We start from the raw sequence: 18,080 nt of genomic DNA on the forward strand, positions 1-18,080 counted from the left end.
TATTGTCCAACCTGAGAAGACTATCATCAAGGCCCACTTTCTCTTTTAACCTCTCTCTAGACTCAAGCCGACAGCAACAGCCATTTCTCTGACCTCTGTGCAACTAAGCTTCTATCAGTCATCCTGCATTCATCACAGGCTGCCTTGAAAAGTTATCTGGCATTTTAAAAGTACATGGTTGATTCCACATCTAGACTATATATTCCATGTCTTTCAATTGTGGAGGTATTTCTCAAAGCCAAAGACAATGCTGGCACATTACAGGCATGCAATAAATTCTTACTGAATTAACTATAAAACATTTGGCTCTTCCTTCAACTGAGGTGTCAAGAACTGGAAAAAAATCTACAGATTTCACATAATCCTAATGGTTCCACATATATAAGAAAAATTTAAAACTTACAAGACTAGGGAAAAAAAAAACAACTTTTAGTCCCAAATCACTCACCATTCTTCATCACTACATTGGACCAGACATTGGCATTCAAGGCTTGTACAATTCGCTTTACTCCTGTAGATTCTGGGAAGTCATCTAATCAAGGAGAGGAAATAAATATATTTATACACACATCATACATACATATATATATATATATATATATATATATATATATATATATATATACTCATACATGTGTATATATATTCACCAAGACATATTTTCAAATAACAATCGCTTAATTTTCTCGTTTGTTTAGTTGTTAATCTCATACTATAGTTTATATAATGAGGAAATGAGTAAAGCTTACAGCTCTGGATAAGAATATTTTAGAAACTAAAACAATAAAGAGTTTGTATAATAAAGCCATCCCCATTATCTCACAAACGGAATCTACTCACATTCTCCTGAAAAAGTAAGTTTCTATTCATTACATAATCCTGAGATAGTCAGAGATACCTATTATTGGTTATTTATAGAGAGTGAGTTTCCCAAAGACAGAAATGGTCCTCTTAGTATGTTATAAAATGCTGTTAATTCCCCATCTTTTGTTGGGAAGCATACAGTAAAAATTATTATTTATGACAGATGTCCAGAGAGCTTCTTGGTCAGAGAAAGACAGGTTAAAGTGGGAAGTGAAATTACTATAACCGTTAAGTATAAGAGACAGGGATAAGTTTATTTAAAAAAACAAAACACTAAACTAAATATTAGTACTATCTGCTTCTGGAATTTGACTGATACTACCAAAAATAACAGGGCAATAATCCCAATTAACATGGCAATAATAAGGAGGTATACTTAGCTACAACACAGGTATGACTATGTACAAAAGAAATGGAAATCCTTCAGGTATTGAGGATTATAAGATGTGTATGGAAAGTAACAGCAGGAAAACAGAACACAGTCTACCCCACAGATCCAGTCTCTATTAGACAAGCCACCAATATCACCATGCTGTGCAAACCTCTCCTAAGGGAAAGATGCTTCTGAACTGGGAATCTGCTGTAAAACTCTTCTGTCTAGACTAGAAACTACTTGAGGGCAGGAATCATGACTTTTACTTGAGTTCATTATTCCCAGTGCCTACCACAGTGTTTGAAAAACAGCAGACACTCAGCAACTGTTTGATGGATTGATGATTTAAAGAATACCATCCTAACAGAAATATGGTGAGGATTAAACTGAAAATAATCTACAGAGTTGAGTTAATCATCATCAATATTTGGATGAAGACATAAAAAACAAGTCCATCATAATTATGAAAAACTCAATTATTGAAAGAATAGCCAATACTTTAGGTGAAATAATCAGGAATGAAATATATGGACTGAAATGTAGAGCTAAATCCAACAAGATGAAATTTAATACAAACAAGCATAACAGCCTATAATTTATGTTCAAATAATACATACAAATAAAGAATGAGAGAATATGGTGTGGGAATAGTTTCTACTAAAAAAAATTCTAGGAAAGTTTTTTACCTTATCTAAAATATTTCAAAATAAAATCCATCTCAAAATTCAGTCGAATTAATACAAGAACATTATTCACACAGGAAGCAAAAAATGTAGGTAATATGAAGGAGCAGAGATTACAAACTTAACAGACTTAAATGACACAAATATTGATTACCAAGGACAATACGAAGAAAATAAAAATTCTAGTGTCAGAAATAAGCCATTACACATATGCTCACATCCATAAAAGGGACCTTGAAAACCATGGAAAGGGAAGCTGCATTTGCTAATTGTTGGTATTCTTAGAAATCTAAAGGGAGAAAAATTAGTCCTTTTATTTCATTTTTGTTCTCTTCCTCCCTGGTAGGGTTTCATTCCTGAAGGTAATAGCAATTTGGAAAAATTCTAACATATATTCATGGTGATGACTCCTTACGTATTTTGTACTTTTTTTTTTCTGGGCGCATGAATCGGAAACCAAACCTGAGTGTCCCATATGGTAGGTGACATTCTACCACTGAAATACCCATAAACCCACTTTTCTATGTACTTTTATTCATACTGGTTGCCCCTGCCCAGTACACTTTAGGAAAAGCCGGCATCTTCCCAATGCCACGTCCCCACCAGTCCTCTAACTACAAGTCTAGTGCCCTTTCCTCTTCTTCCTCATGGAGTGGCTGACATGTGAAGAGTTAATGGTCCTAATGCATTCCCTAAACTTCTAAACAGAAATAATCTCTCCTGTCTTGACATACTTACGACACTTAGGATATTGCACGTGGTAAATGAATTATTTGTACACATGTTTTATCTCTTGTACCAGATTATGAGCTTTTGGCAGGCCAGAACCCATAGATCCTACGGCAGCTACTGTGGGTATACTTGGCAGGAAAATAAACTAAGGAAAATGGAGAAGAGGGAAAGAGGAGGAGTAAAAAGAGAGGGTTTGTAAAGTAGTGGAAGCCAGTTTAGGGCAGAGTTACCCCAAGGAGCCATTCTGAGTCTATTTGTGGTTTCAAATGTCCCAAAGACACAAATAGGTCTGACATAGCCCTAGAGTTCCTGGGAATTCAGCCTTGGGTTACTATGGATTCAAAATAAGGAACATAAACCTGTCTAAGAAAATAGGACTATTTTTTAAAAATTGTCCTTTCTTGGTAGTGTGGAAAGACAAAGGATTGGGGAAATGACAATGATTTAAACTAGATATCCTCTACCTTTATCCATAAGAAAACAAAGAACATCTTAAAAAGTACTAAAATGGGGGCTGAAACTAAATAAATAAAGGGACTTTTAAACTAACTGTAAGATCACACCATTGAACTATGCTTTTACTTTTTCATATAACGGGGGAAAAATAATGTGTTTCAATTTCACTGTGATCCTTCTTCCTCACTGGTTTCTACTGAAATAAAAATACATACCATCCTCCTCAGGCAACTCCTCTGGACTAAGTTCTACCAATTCAAAACCATGCTTAATGCACCATTCTTGAGCTTTTTGCCGGTTTACACCTAAAACAATACGCAAGAATCTTTATAAATAAAAATAAAATACAACATGCATACCCTGCCATACGCTCCACAAATCTCAATTTATTTCCCTTAATGTCAATGCTATTCAAAGGCCTCTAAAATAAAGTGACATAGTAGAAATGATTTCTCAAGCCCAAAGTGTCCATTCTTAAGAAAAAAAAAGCAAATACTAGAAGATTCCAAAGAGAAATAATGGGAAATATTTTGGTACACTAACAGTCTTTAGCACATGATACGTATTCTAAGGAAATAAATATACTCTGCTTTCCAAGGAATGGCAAACATACATATCAACTATCGTTCTACCTGAGTGCCTTACCATTTTCTGACACTCTATCACAGACCAAGATCATCACCTCAGGTAACCATGCTTCTGCCAGTGGAAGCCATGAGGAGACACTATCAAGACCAGATTTCTAGAGGGGGAAAAAAAACCAAACATACGAACAAACAAAAACAGAAAAAAGAAAAGACATTAAGAAGAGAACCCACAGGAAATGCGAGTAGGGGGAGGAGGTAGGAAAGCACAAGATAACTTCTTATTTAAGGATCCATGAAAAAAAAGTCTTACCTGTGTGCTGTCAAAGTATATCACAAATGCTTGGACAGACTCTGCAATCTCTGCAGTGATGAGAAATTTGTTTGGTACCACACATAGATTGATATCTGCTGAATAGTATTTATTATCAATAGTCCAGGGATAAAATCTCACGGCATCACTGGAAGTCACTTCTGCAATAAGATCTTCCGTTCCAAGGATATCTAAATAAATGACACAAAATTACCATGAAAAGTGCAGAACCAATATACTTTGGTTAATTTTTCCATTATGTTACTAGATTAATTTGGTACTTTGGCTGCTCCCCTTTATGCAAGGACTTTAAAGAGCCTTTCATTTATTAGGGTATTTTCTTCTCTGATCATTTGATTATAAGAATAAAGGTAAGATATTTAAGTCATTGGCTTTTTTCTTTAAAGACACAACATTTATTGTGGCTAGAGCACATAGTAGTAGAGAATAAAACAGTCATTTAACCAAATACATAGAAAAGAAGAAATAGGAGAGAAAGAATGACAGCTATATTTATTTTAATGCTTACATATTTTATGGAAAATGGAAGATTATAATAAACTTCAAGAATTTGTAACTATTTTGTACTTACTGCAAGCTAAAAGATTACATTAATGAAATAAAGAAGCCATATATATATTCCTTGGGTCAAATGCTTAGACATTAATTAAACTAACGAAATGAAAGAGCAGATACTGGGTGGGCAACAGTTGCTCAGTGGCAGAGTTCTCGCCTGCCATATTGGAGACCTGGGTTCGATTCCCGGAGCCTGCCCATGTGAAAAAAAAGAACAGATACTGATAAATGTCCCAATTCCACCTTATATTCCAACTTGCTTTCATTCCCTGAAAGCCAACACAAATTCTTGTTTGACGAAGGCACCTTTGGCAAATTTTAAATGTATAATAGCCATTCAAGCAAAAAAATTTAGTTAGAACATAACTAAATTTTCTTTCAGAATTCCACATACAGCAGGAGTATAATAGGTAATCCCTTATAATAAAAGTCAAGTCAATGAAAAAAACAAATAAAAAAGCGGTCACGGTACCATGGAAACATTTTGCTTCCACAATATCATATGATATTTAGAACAGGAAGAGACATTAGAACTTTTTCTAACTCAAACTCCACCTCTTACACCCATATACCCCACAACCTCCATTTTACAAAGATATGGAAAATGAGCTCAGAGAAGTAAAATGATATGACAATTATTTAGTAAGAATATTAGAAATACCCCAAAATGGCCACAAACTCCCTTACTATGCATACTGACATGAACATATAAAATATTCCTCAAACTTACAATTAGCAGAACACTATCAACTAGAGTTAAAAGGTAAACTCCACATCTAAGATTAAACATTTGGAAAAGTGCCAGTTTTTTGCTCAACATAAATATATAGGGAAGTAGGTGCAAGGGTAGATCAGTGGTAGAATTCTCACCTGCCATGCAGGAGACCCGAGGTTGATTCTCAGCCCATGCACTCCCCAAAATACAAACAAGCAAGCAAAACAAACAAACAAACAAGCAAAACAAACAAGCAAGCAAAACAAAAACAAATAAACAAAAATTCAACAAAATGGTGCTGCAGTAACAGGATACGCACGTGGAAAAATAATGAAATGTGACCCCAGCCATACAGCATACAAAAAAAAAAAAAAATATATATATATATATATATGTACATATAGGGAAATTATTTGACCCAGAAGACTGCTAGGAATAATGTAAAACAATATACAAAGTGTGTGTGTGCACCTTTATGCATGCACATTTGTATTTTTTTCGTTAGTAAAGTTTTCTTATGTAGTTATTAAGAAGGATTGGTCTTCTGAAAAATGAAAAGCTCTTTTTAATGAAAAATATAAAATTTAGAATAAACTTAAGTCTTTACCTTTGATTTGAGATGCAAAATGAAACCTTTTAAAAATTTTTTACCAAAACCAGAATCGTTTCTCAAATTATTAAGAGAATGTCTGCAATAATATTTTAAAAATTGAGTCATTCCCATTTCTTTAAGAAATCAACAGTTCTGTCCGCTTAATTTCCACCTGAGGTCATAATGTTTTAGAGTCAATCAATTCCACAGCAACCAGCTGCAAGGTCCGTCATGGAGTATTATGAGAAAGTGAGAAATAAGCAGAAAGAATAGAGGAGTTATTAAAATCAAAGATTCTATTTTCATGTAAATTTCTCAGGGAAAAAAAATCCTAGATCAAAGTCTATGTTGCATTCAAAGCAAATTTTCCAAACTTTGAGCAAGTGGCATAGCAATAATTATAGCTATGTTTCTAAGAACCAAATACTGTACAGCCAGCATACATACACAATATACCAATAAAAACACATATGGAAGAAGGCAAACTAAACCGAGGAGAGCAGCAAAAAATTATTTTTTAAAGGATGGGAGGAGTCACGACATGGAAGCAGTCTTCACTTATAGGTAATTTTTTAAAATAATGAATTCACTTTTTTTTAAAGGGGAAGTACAAAGAGTAAAATAATGAATTCACTATTTTTAAAGGGACAAAGTACAAGGAGCATGAGACTAATACTTCCATTCACATTCAGTTTTTAAACAAGAACCAAATCTGGGTTATGCTGGAGTTATACAGAGAAGGAAGGGTTTAATTAACAAGTATGATCGTTGAATCACTAAATTGATATTTTTCAGTCTCCAGTATCTTAGAGCGGTTAGAAGTAAAAACCCAAAAGTGTGGAATTGTAACCCATACCAAACTCTGAAATATGTTCTAATAGTTGTGATATGGTTTGAAATTTTTGGTTTTTTGTACACATTATTTTTCACAAAAAAGAAAAAAAAAGTCGTTGTGATGATAAAAAAAAAAATTTATTCCTTCTAGCCTTCTATATTCTGGAGCAGCTAGAAGGAAAAATCTGAGATGATGGTATGGTAACCCATGGCAAACTCTGGAATCTGTCTTGTAACTACTTGTTGAAGAGTGCTTTGAAAACTATTGCTTTTTTCTTTCTTCACTTTGTATATATATTTTTATTAAACAATAAAAAAAGTTAAAAAAAATCTTAGGTTATGTTTATTTCAAATTAGTGTCCTTTACTAACATAAAAAAAGAAGTCAATTAAAATGTCATACACTTACCAAATGCAATTTAAAATATTTAGATACATTAAGAATAGTTCATTTTATTAATCACCGTTTAGAATACAAGAGAACAAACCAATCTTTGTTACTCAGAGCTCTTAAAACTTCAATTTTATGCTGTTCTTGATACTTAAATAATTAGAATATTTACTTAACACAGAGAGAAACAATTTTTCTCTTTTTTCTATAGCTAGATGAGAATAAAATCAATAAATCTGGAAAATGAGTTTCACATTTCAATTGCTTTTAATAGCTACTGTTTTTTTTCTTCTCCATGCTGCCTAAAATAAGCTGCTACCTCAATTTACTTAACAGATTTCTTGTTTTAACATTTTATGTCTAATCAGACACTTTGAGCAAAGCTGCATATGGATTTTACCATCACATCTGTTGCGTATTAGAATTAGGGAGAGAATAGTGAAGATCGTCTAATTCTAGTTCTTATCAATATTATAAAAATGTAAATGTCTACATTAAATATAGCTTTCCTCCTTTATCTTAACATCAAATTTATTCTTTTCCAAATTAAAAAAAGGTCACTCAAACATTGGTACATATGGCTAAGAGTTGCCTGAGATCAATTAGTACAATTCATTTATTCCACAGATGAAAAAAAGTGAGAGCCAGAACAAAGAAGCCATTTGCCTAACAGTAGCAGACCCTGAAATGGAATTCAGGTTACTAGCTTTCCCCTTACATGTTACAGTTTGCAGCATCTGAGCTAAATCAGTCAAATGTCACGGTTATTAAGCCAAAACTGAACTATGGGTCTAAAGTATCCTTGGCCCTTTTATGAATACCAAAAAATATAGCCAGAATCAGGGTACAAGATATGAACCAGCAGCACAATTACCCACCAAAAAACTGTCTTTGGGGTGGGGTATTGATATTTTACAAGTAAGTCACAGTGACCATGAGGGGGTTTTGCCAGACATTCTAGAAAAATATAGAATAGTCTCCCTTCCTTGCCCTTCAGGAAACCAACTTTTGATGTGGTCCACCCTGATATGCACAGGAAAGGTCAGGAGCAGCTCCACTGTCCTGGTGGATGCCAGCCTGTCTCATTCACATTGCTGGCAGCCATCTGAGGGAGCTGAACACATCATCTTTAAAGAGACAGAATTAGGTGAGCAATTGCCAGGTTTGTTACTACAAACTTGATTTCATAGATTAAAATAGTTCATTTATAGTGCTTTCAGGTGAGAAGCTAGATATTAACCTAGTTCCAGTAGCACGTATAAACATTTTCCATTTAAGGAGAAGTTGTTTAACAGAGTGATCAATTATCCAGCAATTCCTATTTACTTTCTCATTTCCTTAGTGAAATATTTTCCCTGTTTGATTACACGAATAGGGAAAATATTGAAGAACTACTGAAGAAGAAAAAAAAGGATCAAGAGAACTGAAGAAAGCTGTACGTAAAGGAAGCAAGTCAGTTTAGTAACCCAACTCTTCATCCTGCCTGCTTTATATTGCTCCCTGGTATTCTAATGCTCCTCTTCACCCAGAGAAAGTATAAATTAGGTAAGCAATCAAGTGAAAGAAAGACACCTAGTTTTCTATGGGTCATAATCAACAACAGGTGATTTCATTTAGCATGATTAAGAAGCAGTCATTTTCATTCATAAATGTCCATTTTCTCACAAATACACACATCTTTTTTGGATGGGGTGGACAGCTGAGAAGGTAAGGCTAATGTTATGGGTATGTACCCACAACAATATGTGTATATAAATGTATATAATAATTACTGTATTAATTTAAATTTATTCCACTTATCCACTCTTGCCAAATATACTGTTTGGATTACTCATATCTCCTTCAGTAGTGGGATAATTAAGGATACTTAACACCAATAGAATTAATGCATATTTAACTAATCCTGACATTCTTTGTGAAGATAAGTTGTTCCATGGTTAAATCATATTATCCATGCCCTGAGGGAAGTGACAGCTGCCACCTCAAATCAAGATGATCCTTCCAGAAACTAGCACTCTTTGCAGAACACAGTTGGTTTTATTCTTGCTCACAGAAATGAAACTACCCTTCACAGCCAGCATCATAACCTCCCACCTCAGATACCAATGGCTTTCAGTTATCCACTCTACTGGGGACCCAAAGTTCCTCTCCCTCGCCTTTGTGATGGCAGCACACACCAGAACGGAAAAGACAAATTACAGGACCAGCACAGACCTGGGGTCAAACAGATCTCCATCCGGATGCTGGCCTCTGTGAGAACTTGGGCCTATTAAACGCTATGTGTCTCATCTGCCACACCTGAAATGGGGACAAAAAAACTCCAACGTTTTCTTGAAGAGTAAATGAAAGGGCATACAAGAAAGCCCATAGGAGGCCCTAGGCAGATGTGCATTCCCTTCTTCACAGCTCAGTTTTGTGCACATGTCGCGGTGCCCCTGACTAGAGGTAGTGAAGGAAACACTGAGTAGCATTAGTAAGATACAGCACAGCCAAGGAATAATAACCACCTCCTTTAATTTGCTCTGGTGCCTCCCCTCTATCCCTACCCACCCCCGAAATATGCCTTCTCAATTTTTTCTTTTCCACTGTCGAGGCAAATACTGAAGAGAAAGAAATTATGAAAATTAAAGGTGGCAGGATCTAATATCAGCTGAAGGGGAAAGTAGCTAATATGAAGGAAGAGAAGTGAACAAAATGTGATTTGGGGAAAAATACAAAACCTAGAGCTTTCATTAACCAGCAAAGATAGGCAAAAAGGACCTTTAAAAATCTTAATGGGTCCATCTAATTGCAACCACTTACAATTCCACAGCCACAGGTGCATGAGTATATTACCCAGGTGCTACCCTGTCAAATACTCTGTAGTAGTTACTCCCAAGGACTAGGAACAGCTCATTTGCTGCAATGTAAAGAGCCTTAGTAGACTGCGTGGCATTTAAAGGTTAAAACTGTGCAGTGTATAGTTGGGACTTTACATATAAATACTGGGAAATTCATATCTGTGATTCCCTGAGTAACAACAATCCAGCTCCTGGGGCAATTACATGCAATATTTGTTTCAGTGTATATGATAGATCAATCATTAGAACAGTATTAATTTGTCAAGGGAAATATAATCAGACTGAGTTAAAGCAACAGAGATTCTAGCTTGCTTTTAGAACACTTAATTACCCTTCCCTCACACCCCTCTCCATAGTCACACTCTAAATTCATATTTTCCCATGTTCACGGGCTTTTTATATCAGAGTGGAAAACTTTTAAAAGTTGATGCAGAGGATCCAACTCAATCCTTCTCCTTTTTCTCAAGTTTACTTTCTCCCAATAGCCATCTGAAATTGTTCATCACAGCTCAGTCTTAAAATAACTGGGCCAGGGGGCTGTAAGGGGGTGGGAGTGGGTGGGTGGTATAAGGAGTGGAAGGATGGTTTCTGCCTGTCCTTAGAAAACCTCACAAAGCAGTGAAAGACAAACATGATACAAGAACATAAAGAAGCTGGAGAAAGGGGACAAATTTGGAGGAGTGCTTAACGAGGGCCACACAGGAACACCACCTCTAAGATCAATGGGTTGCACACTAAGACCTCTTTACAACCCCACAGGCACGGATGATGGACAATTACTACCCATGTTTTTTGGGGAAAGGCAACTTTTGACATCTATTACAATTAATCATTTATTCAAAATCACAATTCAAGTTATGTACCTAAAGCAGTTCTCTACAGGGAGGTAATTTTGTCCCCCAGGGGATATTTGTCAATATGTAAAGGCATTTTTAGCTATCACAAATGGGGCAGTGATACTGACATCTAGTAGGTAAAGGCCAAGGATGCTGCTGAATTTCCTACAATATTGTGGGACAGCCCTACACAACAAGGAAGTATCTGTCCCAAAATGTCAACAGTGGCAAGGGTGAAAAACCCTGATCAAAGCAAAAGAATCTGGTGGAATTGACTTATCTGTATTCACGAAACAAAATTAAAGCTCTGGAATGAACACTCTGGTAATATTTATCTCGCGTGACCTCCGATTATTTTAACCATAAAAACATTTGTCAATTAATCTTAGATGTTTTGAAAATAATTGATGAATGATGGTTTCTGGAAGAAAGACTGCAAAAATGTGTCAATTTGAAATTGTTGTATGCCCCAGAAGAGCCATGTTCTTTAATCTTCATTCAAATATTGCTGGCTAGGATCTTTTTGATTAGGTTGTTTCCATGGAGATGTGACCACCCAATTATGGGTGGAACCTTTTAATTAGGTGGTTTCCACGGATATGTATCTCCATCAATTCAAGGTGGGGTAGCTTACTGGAATCCTTTAAGAGAGAACCATTCTAGAAAAAGCTGCAGAGCTGACACAGACAGAGAAGTTTGGAGATACAGAAAGAAAATGCCCCTGGGGAAGCTGTCTGAAGAAACCAGGAGAGAAAGCTAGCAGACACTGCCATGTGCCTTCCCAGCTGACAGAGAAATCCTGAACCCATAGGTCTTTCTTGAGTCAAAGTATCTTTCTCTGGATGCCTTAGTTTGGACATTTTTATGGCCTTAGAACTGTAAACTTGCAACTTAATAAATTCCTCCTTTAAAAACCAATCCATTTCTGGTACGTTGCATTCCAGCAGCTTTACCAAACCAACACAATAAGTGTAAACAGGACAATCATGAGGTAAAAATAATTTTCACATTCAAATGGTAATCTTTAGTAAACAAATTAGCACCCATAATTACAAGAATTGTCAGCCTCTGCTCAGAATGATAATAAGTACATGTTAAATAAGTACATGTAAGTACATGTTATTTTCCAAAACAGAGTAAGTTTAATGAAGGATATTTACTCTGTAGTTCCTATGTACAAATACTGAAAATAAGGCTATTTCATTGGAAAGCTTCATAAAGCTTAGCATGCAAAAGATAAAATCACCATTGGGTAACACACAGTCAAAAGATCACAGAAAAAGAAAATAATTTATAAATCGGACTTCATTAAAAGTAAAAATTTCTGCACTTCAAGAGACACCATTAAGAAAGCTAAAAGACAAGACACAGAATGGGAGAAAATACTTGCAAATTAGATATCTGATAAGGGATTTGTATCCAGAATAAAGTACTCTTACAAACCAAAAAAAAGGCAAATAACCCAATTTTTGAATGGTCAAAATATTTGAATAAACATTTCACCAAAGATATATAAATGGCCAATATTCACATGAAAAGATTCTCAGCATTATTAATCAATGGGGGTATGAAAATCAAAACCACCAGACACTACTTCACACCCACTAGAATGGCTATAATAATTGTTTTTAAAAGACAATAAAAAGTATTGTCAAAGACGTGGAGAGGAGACTTCCTGGAAGATGGCGGCTTAGTAAGACGCGCGGATCTTAGTTTCTTCTCCAGGACACCTACTAGGGGAGTAGAAACGATACAGAAAGCGCCCAAAGCCACAACAGAGATAAAAAAGACAGCGTACCCCATCCTGGAACGGCTGGCTGGCTGAGAGAAGCAGCTCGGGTGAGATCGCCGAGGCGCGCGGGCCTTACCGGGCGGGGTGGCAAGCGGCCGGAGTTACTCCCTTCCCCCTTCCCGGGCCGGCTGGGAGAATTGGAGAGGCGGTCCCCTGAAACAAAGACGGCTGGCGCCCACACCACGCGCAGCCCCCGGACCAACTGAGAGAATTGGATCGGAAACCCCCAGGCCGCGGAGAACGGTGACGGGTGGGGGAGGCCCCTTCCAAACCCGTGACTCCCGGGGAACGTGCACTCTCTCGGGCGGGCCGCTGCCGCTGGCGCCCTCCCGCCACGCTTGTTGCCCAGGGCCGACTAGGAAATTCGGACGGGCTCTTTCCCTGGCTGCGGCGACCAGCAACCCTCCCTGCGTTCGGACCGAGGGCCGGCTCAAGCCGCTTCGGCTAGCGAACCCCCAGGACGGCGAGAGTTTTCCAAAGTTTAAGGTCCCACAGCACCTTTTACTAGTGGGACCCGCAGACAAACGTTTGCCACGAGCGCCACCTACTGGGCAGGATAAGAAAAACAGAACCCAGAGATTTCACAGAAAAATATTACAACCTTGCTGGGTCCAACACCAAGAGAAATCTGAATAAATGCCCAGACGCCAGCAGCAGAAGATAACTGTCCACGCTCAAAAGATTGAGAATATGGCTCAGTCAAAGGAACAAACCAATAGCTCAAATGAGACACAAGAGCTGAGACAACTAATGCTGAATATACGAACAGAAATGGAAAACCTCTTCAAAAATGAAATCGATAAATTGAGGGAGGACATGAAGAGGACATGGGCTGAACATAAAGAAGAAATAGAAAAACTGAAAAAACAAATCGCAGAACTTATGGAAGTGAAGGATAAAGTAGCAAACATAGAAAAAATAATGGATAGCTACAATGATAGATTTAAAGAGACAGAAGATAGAATTAGTGATTTGGAGGATGGAACATCTGAATTCCAAAAAGAAACAGAAACTATAGGGAAAAGAATGGAAAAATTTGAACAGGGTATCAGGGAACTCAAGGACAATATGAACCGCACAAATATACGTGTTGTGGGTGTCCCAGAAGGAGAAGAGAAGGGAAAAGGAGGAGAAAAACTAATGGAAGAAATTTTCACTGAAAATTTCCCAACTCTTATGAAAGACCTAAAATTACAGATCCAAGAAGTGCAGTGCACCCCAAAGAGATTAGACCCAAATAGGCGTTCTCCAAGACACCTACTAGTTAGAATGTCAGAGGTCAAAGAGAAAGAGAAGATCTTGAAAGCAGCAAGAGAAAAACAATCCATTACATACAAGGGAAACCCAATAAGACTTTGTGTAGATTTCTCAGCAGAAACCATGGAAGCTAGAAGACAGTGGGATGATATATTTAAAATACTAAAAGAGAAAAACTGCCAACCAAGACTCCTATATCCAGCAAAATTATCCTTCAAAAATGAGGGAGAAATTAAAACATTCTCAGACAAAAAGTCACTGAAAGAATTTGTGACCAAGAGACCAGCTCTGCAAGAAATACTAAAGGGAGCACTAGAGTCAGATACAAAAAGACAGAAGAGAGAGATATGGAAAAGAGTGTAGAAAGAAGGAAAATCAGATATGATATATATAATACAAAAGGCAAAATGTTAGAGGAAAATATTATCCAAACAGTAATAACACTAAATGTCAATGGACTGAATTCCCCAATCAAAAGACATAGATTGGCAGAATGGATTAAAAAACAGGATCCTTCGATATGCTGTCTACAGGAAACACATCTTAGACCCAAAGATAAACATAGGTTGAAAGTGAAAGGTTGGGAAAAGATATTTCATGCAAATAACAACCAGAAAAGAGCAGGAGTGGCTATACTAATATCCAACAAATTAGACTTCAAATGTAAAACAGTTAAAAGAGACAAAGAAGGACACTATATACTAATAAAAGGAACAATTAAACAAGAAGACATAACAATCATAAATATTTACGCACCGAATCAGAATGCCCCAAAATACGTGAGGAATATACTGCAAACACTGAAAAGGGAAATAGACTCATATACCATAATAGTTGGAGACTTCAACTCACCACTCTCATCAAGGGACAGAACATCTAGACAGAGGATCAACAAAGAAATAGAGAATCTGAATATTACTATAAATGAACTAGACTTAATAGACATTTATAGGACATTACATCCCACAACAGCAGGATACACCTTTTTCTCAAGTGCTCATGGATCATTCTCAAAGATAGACCATATGCTGGGTCACAAAGCAAGTCTTAACAAATTTAAAAAGATTGAAATCTTACACAACACTTTCTCGGACCATAAAGGAATGATGTTGGAAATCAATAATAGGCAGAGTGCCAGAAAATTCACAAATACGTGGAGGCTCAACAACACACTCCTAAACAACGACTGGGTCAAAGAAGAAATTGCAAGAGAAATTAGCAAATACCTCGAGGCGAATGAAAATGAAAACACAACATATCAAAACTTATGGGACGCAGCAAAGGCAGTGCTAAGAGGGAAATTTATTGCTCTAAATGCCTATATCAGAAAAGAAGAAAAGGCAAAAATTCAGGAATTAACTATCCATTTGGAAAAACTGGAGAAAGAACAGCAAGCTAACCCCAAAGCAAGCAAAAGGAAAGAAATAACAAAGATTAGAGCACAAATAAATGAAATTGAAAACATGAAAACAATAGAGAAAATCAATAAGGCCAGAAGTTGGTTCTATGAGAAAATCAATAAGATTGATGGGCCCTTAGCAAGATTGACAAAAAGAAGAAGAGAGAGGATGCAAATAAATAAGATCAGAAATGGAAGAGGAGACATAACTACTGACCTCACAGAAATAAAGGAGGTAATAACAGGATACTATGAACAACTTTACGCTAATAAATACAACAATTTAGAGGAAATGGACGGGTTCCTGGAAAGACATGAACAACCAACTTTGACTCAAGAAGACATAGATGACCTCAACAAACCAATCACAAGTAAAGAAATTGAATTAGTCATTCAAAAGCTTCCTAAAAAGAAAAGTCCAGGACCAGATGGCTTCACATGTGAATTCTACCAAACGTTCCAGAAAGAATTAGTACCAATTCTCTTCAAACTCTTCAAAAAAATCGAAGTGGAGGGAAAACTACCTAATTCATTCTATGAAGCCAACATCACCCTCATACCAAAACCAGGCAAAGATATTACAAAAAAAGAAAACTACAGACCAATCTCTCTAATGAATACAGATGCAAAAATCCTCAATAAAATTCTAGCAAATCGTATCCAACAACACATTAAAAGAATTATACATCATGACCAAGTAGGATTCATCCCAGGTATGCAAGGATGGTTCAACATAAGAAAATCAATTAATGTAATACACCATATCAACAAATCAAAGCAGAAAAATCACATGATCATCTCAATTGATGCAGAGAAGGCATTCGACAAGATTCAACATCCTTTCCTGTTGAAAACACTTCAAAAGATAGGAATACAAGGGAACTTCCTTAAAATGATAGAGGGAATATATGAAAAACCCACAGCTAATATCATCCTCAATGGGGAAAAATTGAAAACTTTCCCCCTAAGATCAGGAACAAGACAAGGATGTCCACTATCACCACTATTATTCAACATTGTGTTGGAGGTTCTAGCCAGAGCAATTAGGCAAGAAAAAGAAATACAAGGCATCAAAATTGGAAAGGAAGAAGTAAAACTATCACTGTTTGCAGACGATATGATACTATACGTCGAAAACCCGGAAAAATCCACAACAAAACTACTAGAGCTAATAAATGAGTACAGCAAAGTAGCAGGTTACAAGATCAACATTCAAAAATCTGTAGCATTTCTATACACTAGTAAGGAACAAGCTGAGGGGGAAATCAAGAAACGAATCCCATTCACAATTGCAACTAAAAGAATAAAATACCTAGGAATAAATTTAACTAAAGAGACAAAAAACCTATATAAAGAAAACTACAAAAACTGCTAAAAGAAATCACAGAAGACCTAAATAGATGGAAGGGCATACCGTGTTCATGGATTGGAAGACTAAATATAGTTAAGATGTCAATCCTACCTAAATTGATTTACAGATTCAATGCAATACCAATCAAAATCCCAACAACTTATTTTTCAGAAATAGAAAAACCAATAAGCAAATTTATCTGGAAGGGCAGGGTGCCCCGAATTGCTAAAAACATCTTGAGGAAAAAAAACGAAGCTGGAGGTCTCGCGCTGCCTGACTTTAAGGCATATTATGAAGCCACAGTGGTCAAAACAGCATGGTATTGGCATAAAGATAGATACATCGACCAATGGAATCGAATAGAGTGCTCAGATATAGACCCTCTCATCTATGGACATTTGATCTTTGATAAGGCAGTCAAGCCAACTCACCTGGGACAGAGCAGTCTCTTCAATAAATGGTGCCTAGAGAACTGGATATCCATATGCAAAAGAATGAAAGAAGACCCATCTCTCACACCCTATACAAAAGTTAACTCAAAATGGATCAAAGATCTAAACATTAGGTCTAAGACCATAAAACAGTTAGAGGAAAATGTTGGGAGATATCTTATGGATCTTACAACTGGAGGCGGTTTTATGGACCTTAAACCTAAAGCAAGAGCACTGAAGAAGGAAATAAATAAATGGGAACTCCTCAAAATTAAACACTTTTGTGCATCAAAGAACTTCATCAAGAAAGTAGAAAGACAGCCTTCACAATGGGAGACAATATTTGGAAATGATATATCAGATAAAGGTCTAGTATCCAGAATTTATAAAGAGATTATTCATCTCAACAACAAAAAGACAGCCAACCCAATTACAAAATGGGAAAAAGACTTGAACAGACACCTCTCAGAAGAGGAAATACGGATGGCCAAGAGGCACATGAAGAGATGCTCAATGTCCCTGGCCATTAGAGAAATGCAAATCAAAACCACAATGAGATATCATCTCACACCCACCAGAATGGCCATTATCAACAAAACAGAAAATGACAAGTGCTGGAGAGGATGCGGAGAAAGAGGCACACTTATCCACTGTTGGTGGGAATGTCAAAGGGTGCAACCACTGTGGAAGGCAGTTTGGCGGTTCCTCAAAAAGCTGAATATAGAATTGCCATACGACCCAGCAATACCATTGCTAGGTATCTACTCAAAGGACTTAAGGGCAAAGACACAAACGGACATTTGCACACCAATGTTTATAGCAGCATTATTTACAATTGCAAAGAGATGGAAACAGCCAAAATCTCCATCAACAGAAGAGTGGCTAAACAAACTGTGGTATATACATACGATGGAATATTATGCAGCTTTAAGACAAGATAAACTTATGAACCATGTAATAACATGGATGGACCTAGAGAATATTATGCTGAGTGAATCCAGCTAAAAACTAAAGGACAAATACTGTATGGTCCCACTGATGTGAACGGACATTCGAGAATAA

At 36.6% G+C, this 18,080-nt stretch overlaps 1 protein-coding gene across 1 annotated transcript in view; it reads right to left on the reverse strand.

Moving 5' to 3' along the window:
* AAGAB (alpha and gamma adaptin binding protein) overlaps positions 1-18,080 on the reverse strand; it is a 146,953-nt gene that overhangs the window by 79,843 nt on the left and 49,030 nt on the right. The window contains exons 2-5 of the mRNA XM_077128289.1: positions 4,006-4,196; positions 3,754-3,850; positions 3,324-3,413; positions 449-532 (exon numbers count right to left, since the gene is read on the reverse strand). Coding sequence (XP_076984404.1) covers positions 449-532; positions 3,324-3,413; positions 3,754-3,850; positions 4,006-4,196 — 462 coding nt within the window. The remainder of the gene's footprint in view (positions 1-448; positions 533-3,323; positions 3,414-3,753; positions 3,851-4,005; positions 4,197-18,080) is intronic.

This window comes from Tamandua tetradactyla, chromosome 14 (genome assembly GCF_023851605.1).
Source record: "Tamandua tetradactyla isolate mTamTet1 chromosome 14, mTamTet1.pri, whole genome shotgun sequence".
Classification (NCBI taxonomy): domain Eukaryota; kingdom Metazoa; phylum Chordata; class Mammalia; order Pilosa; family Myrmecophagidae; genus Tamandua; species Tamandua tetradactyla.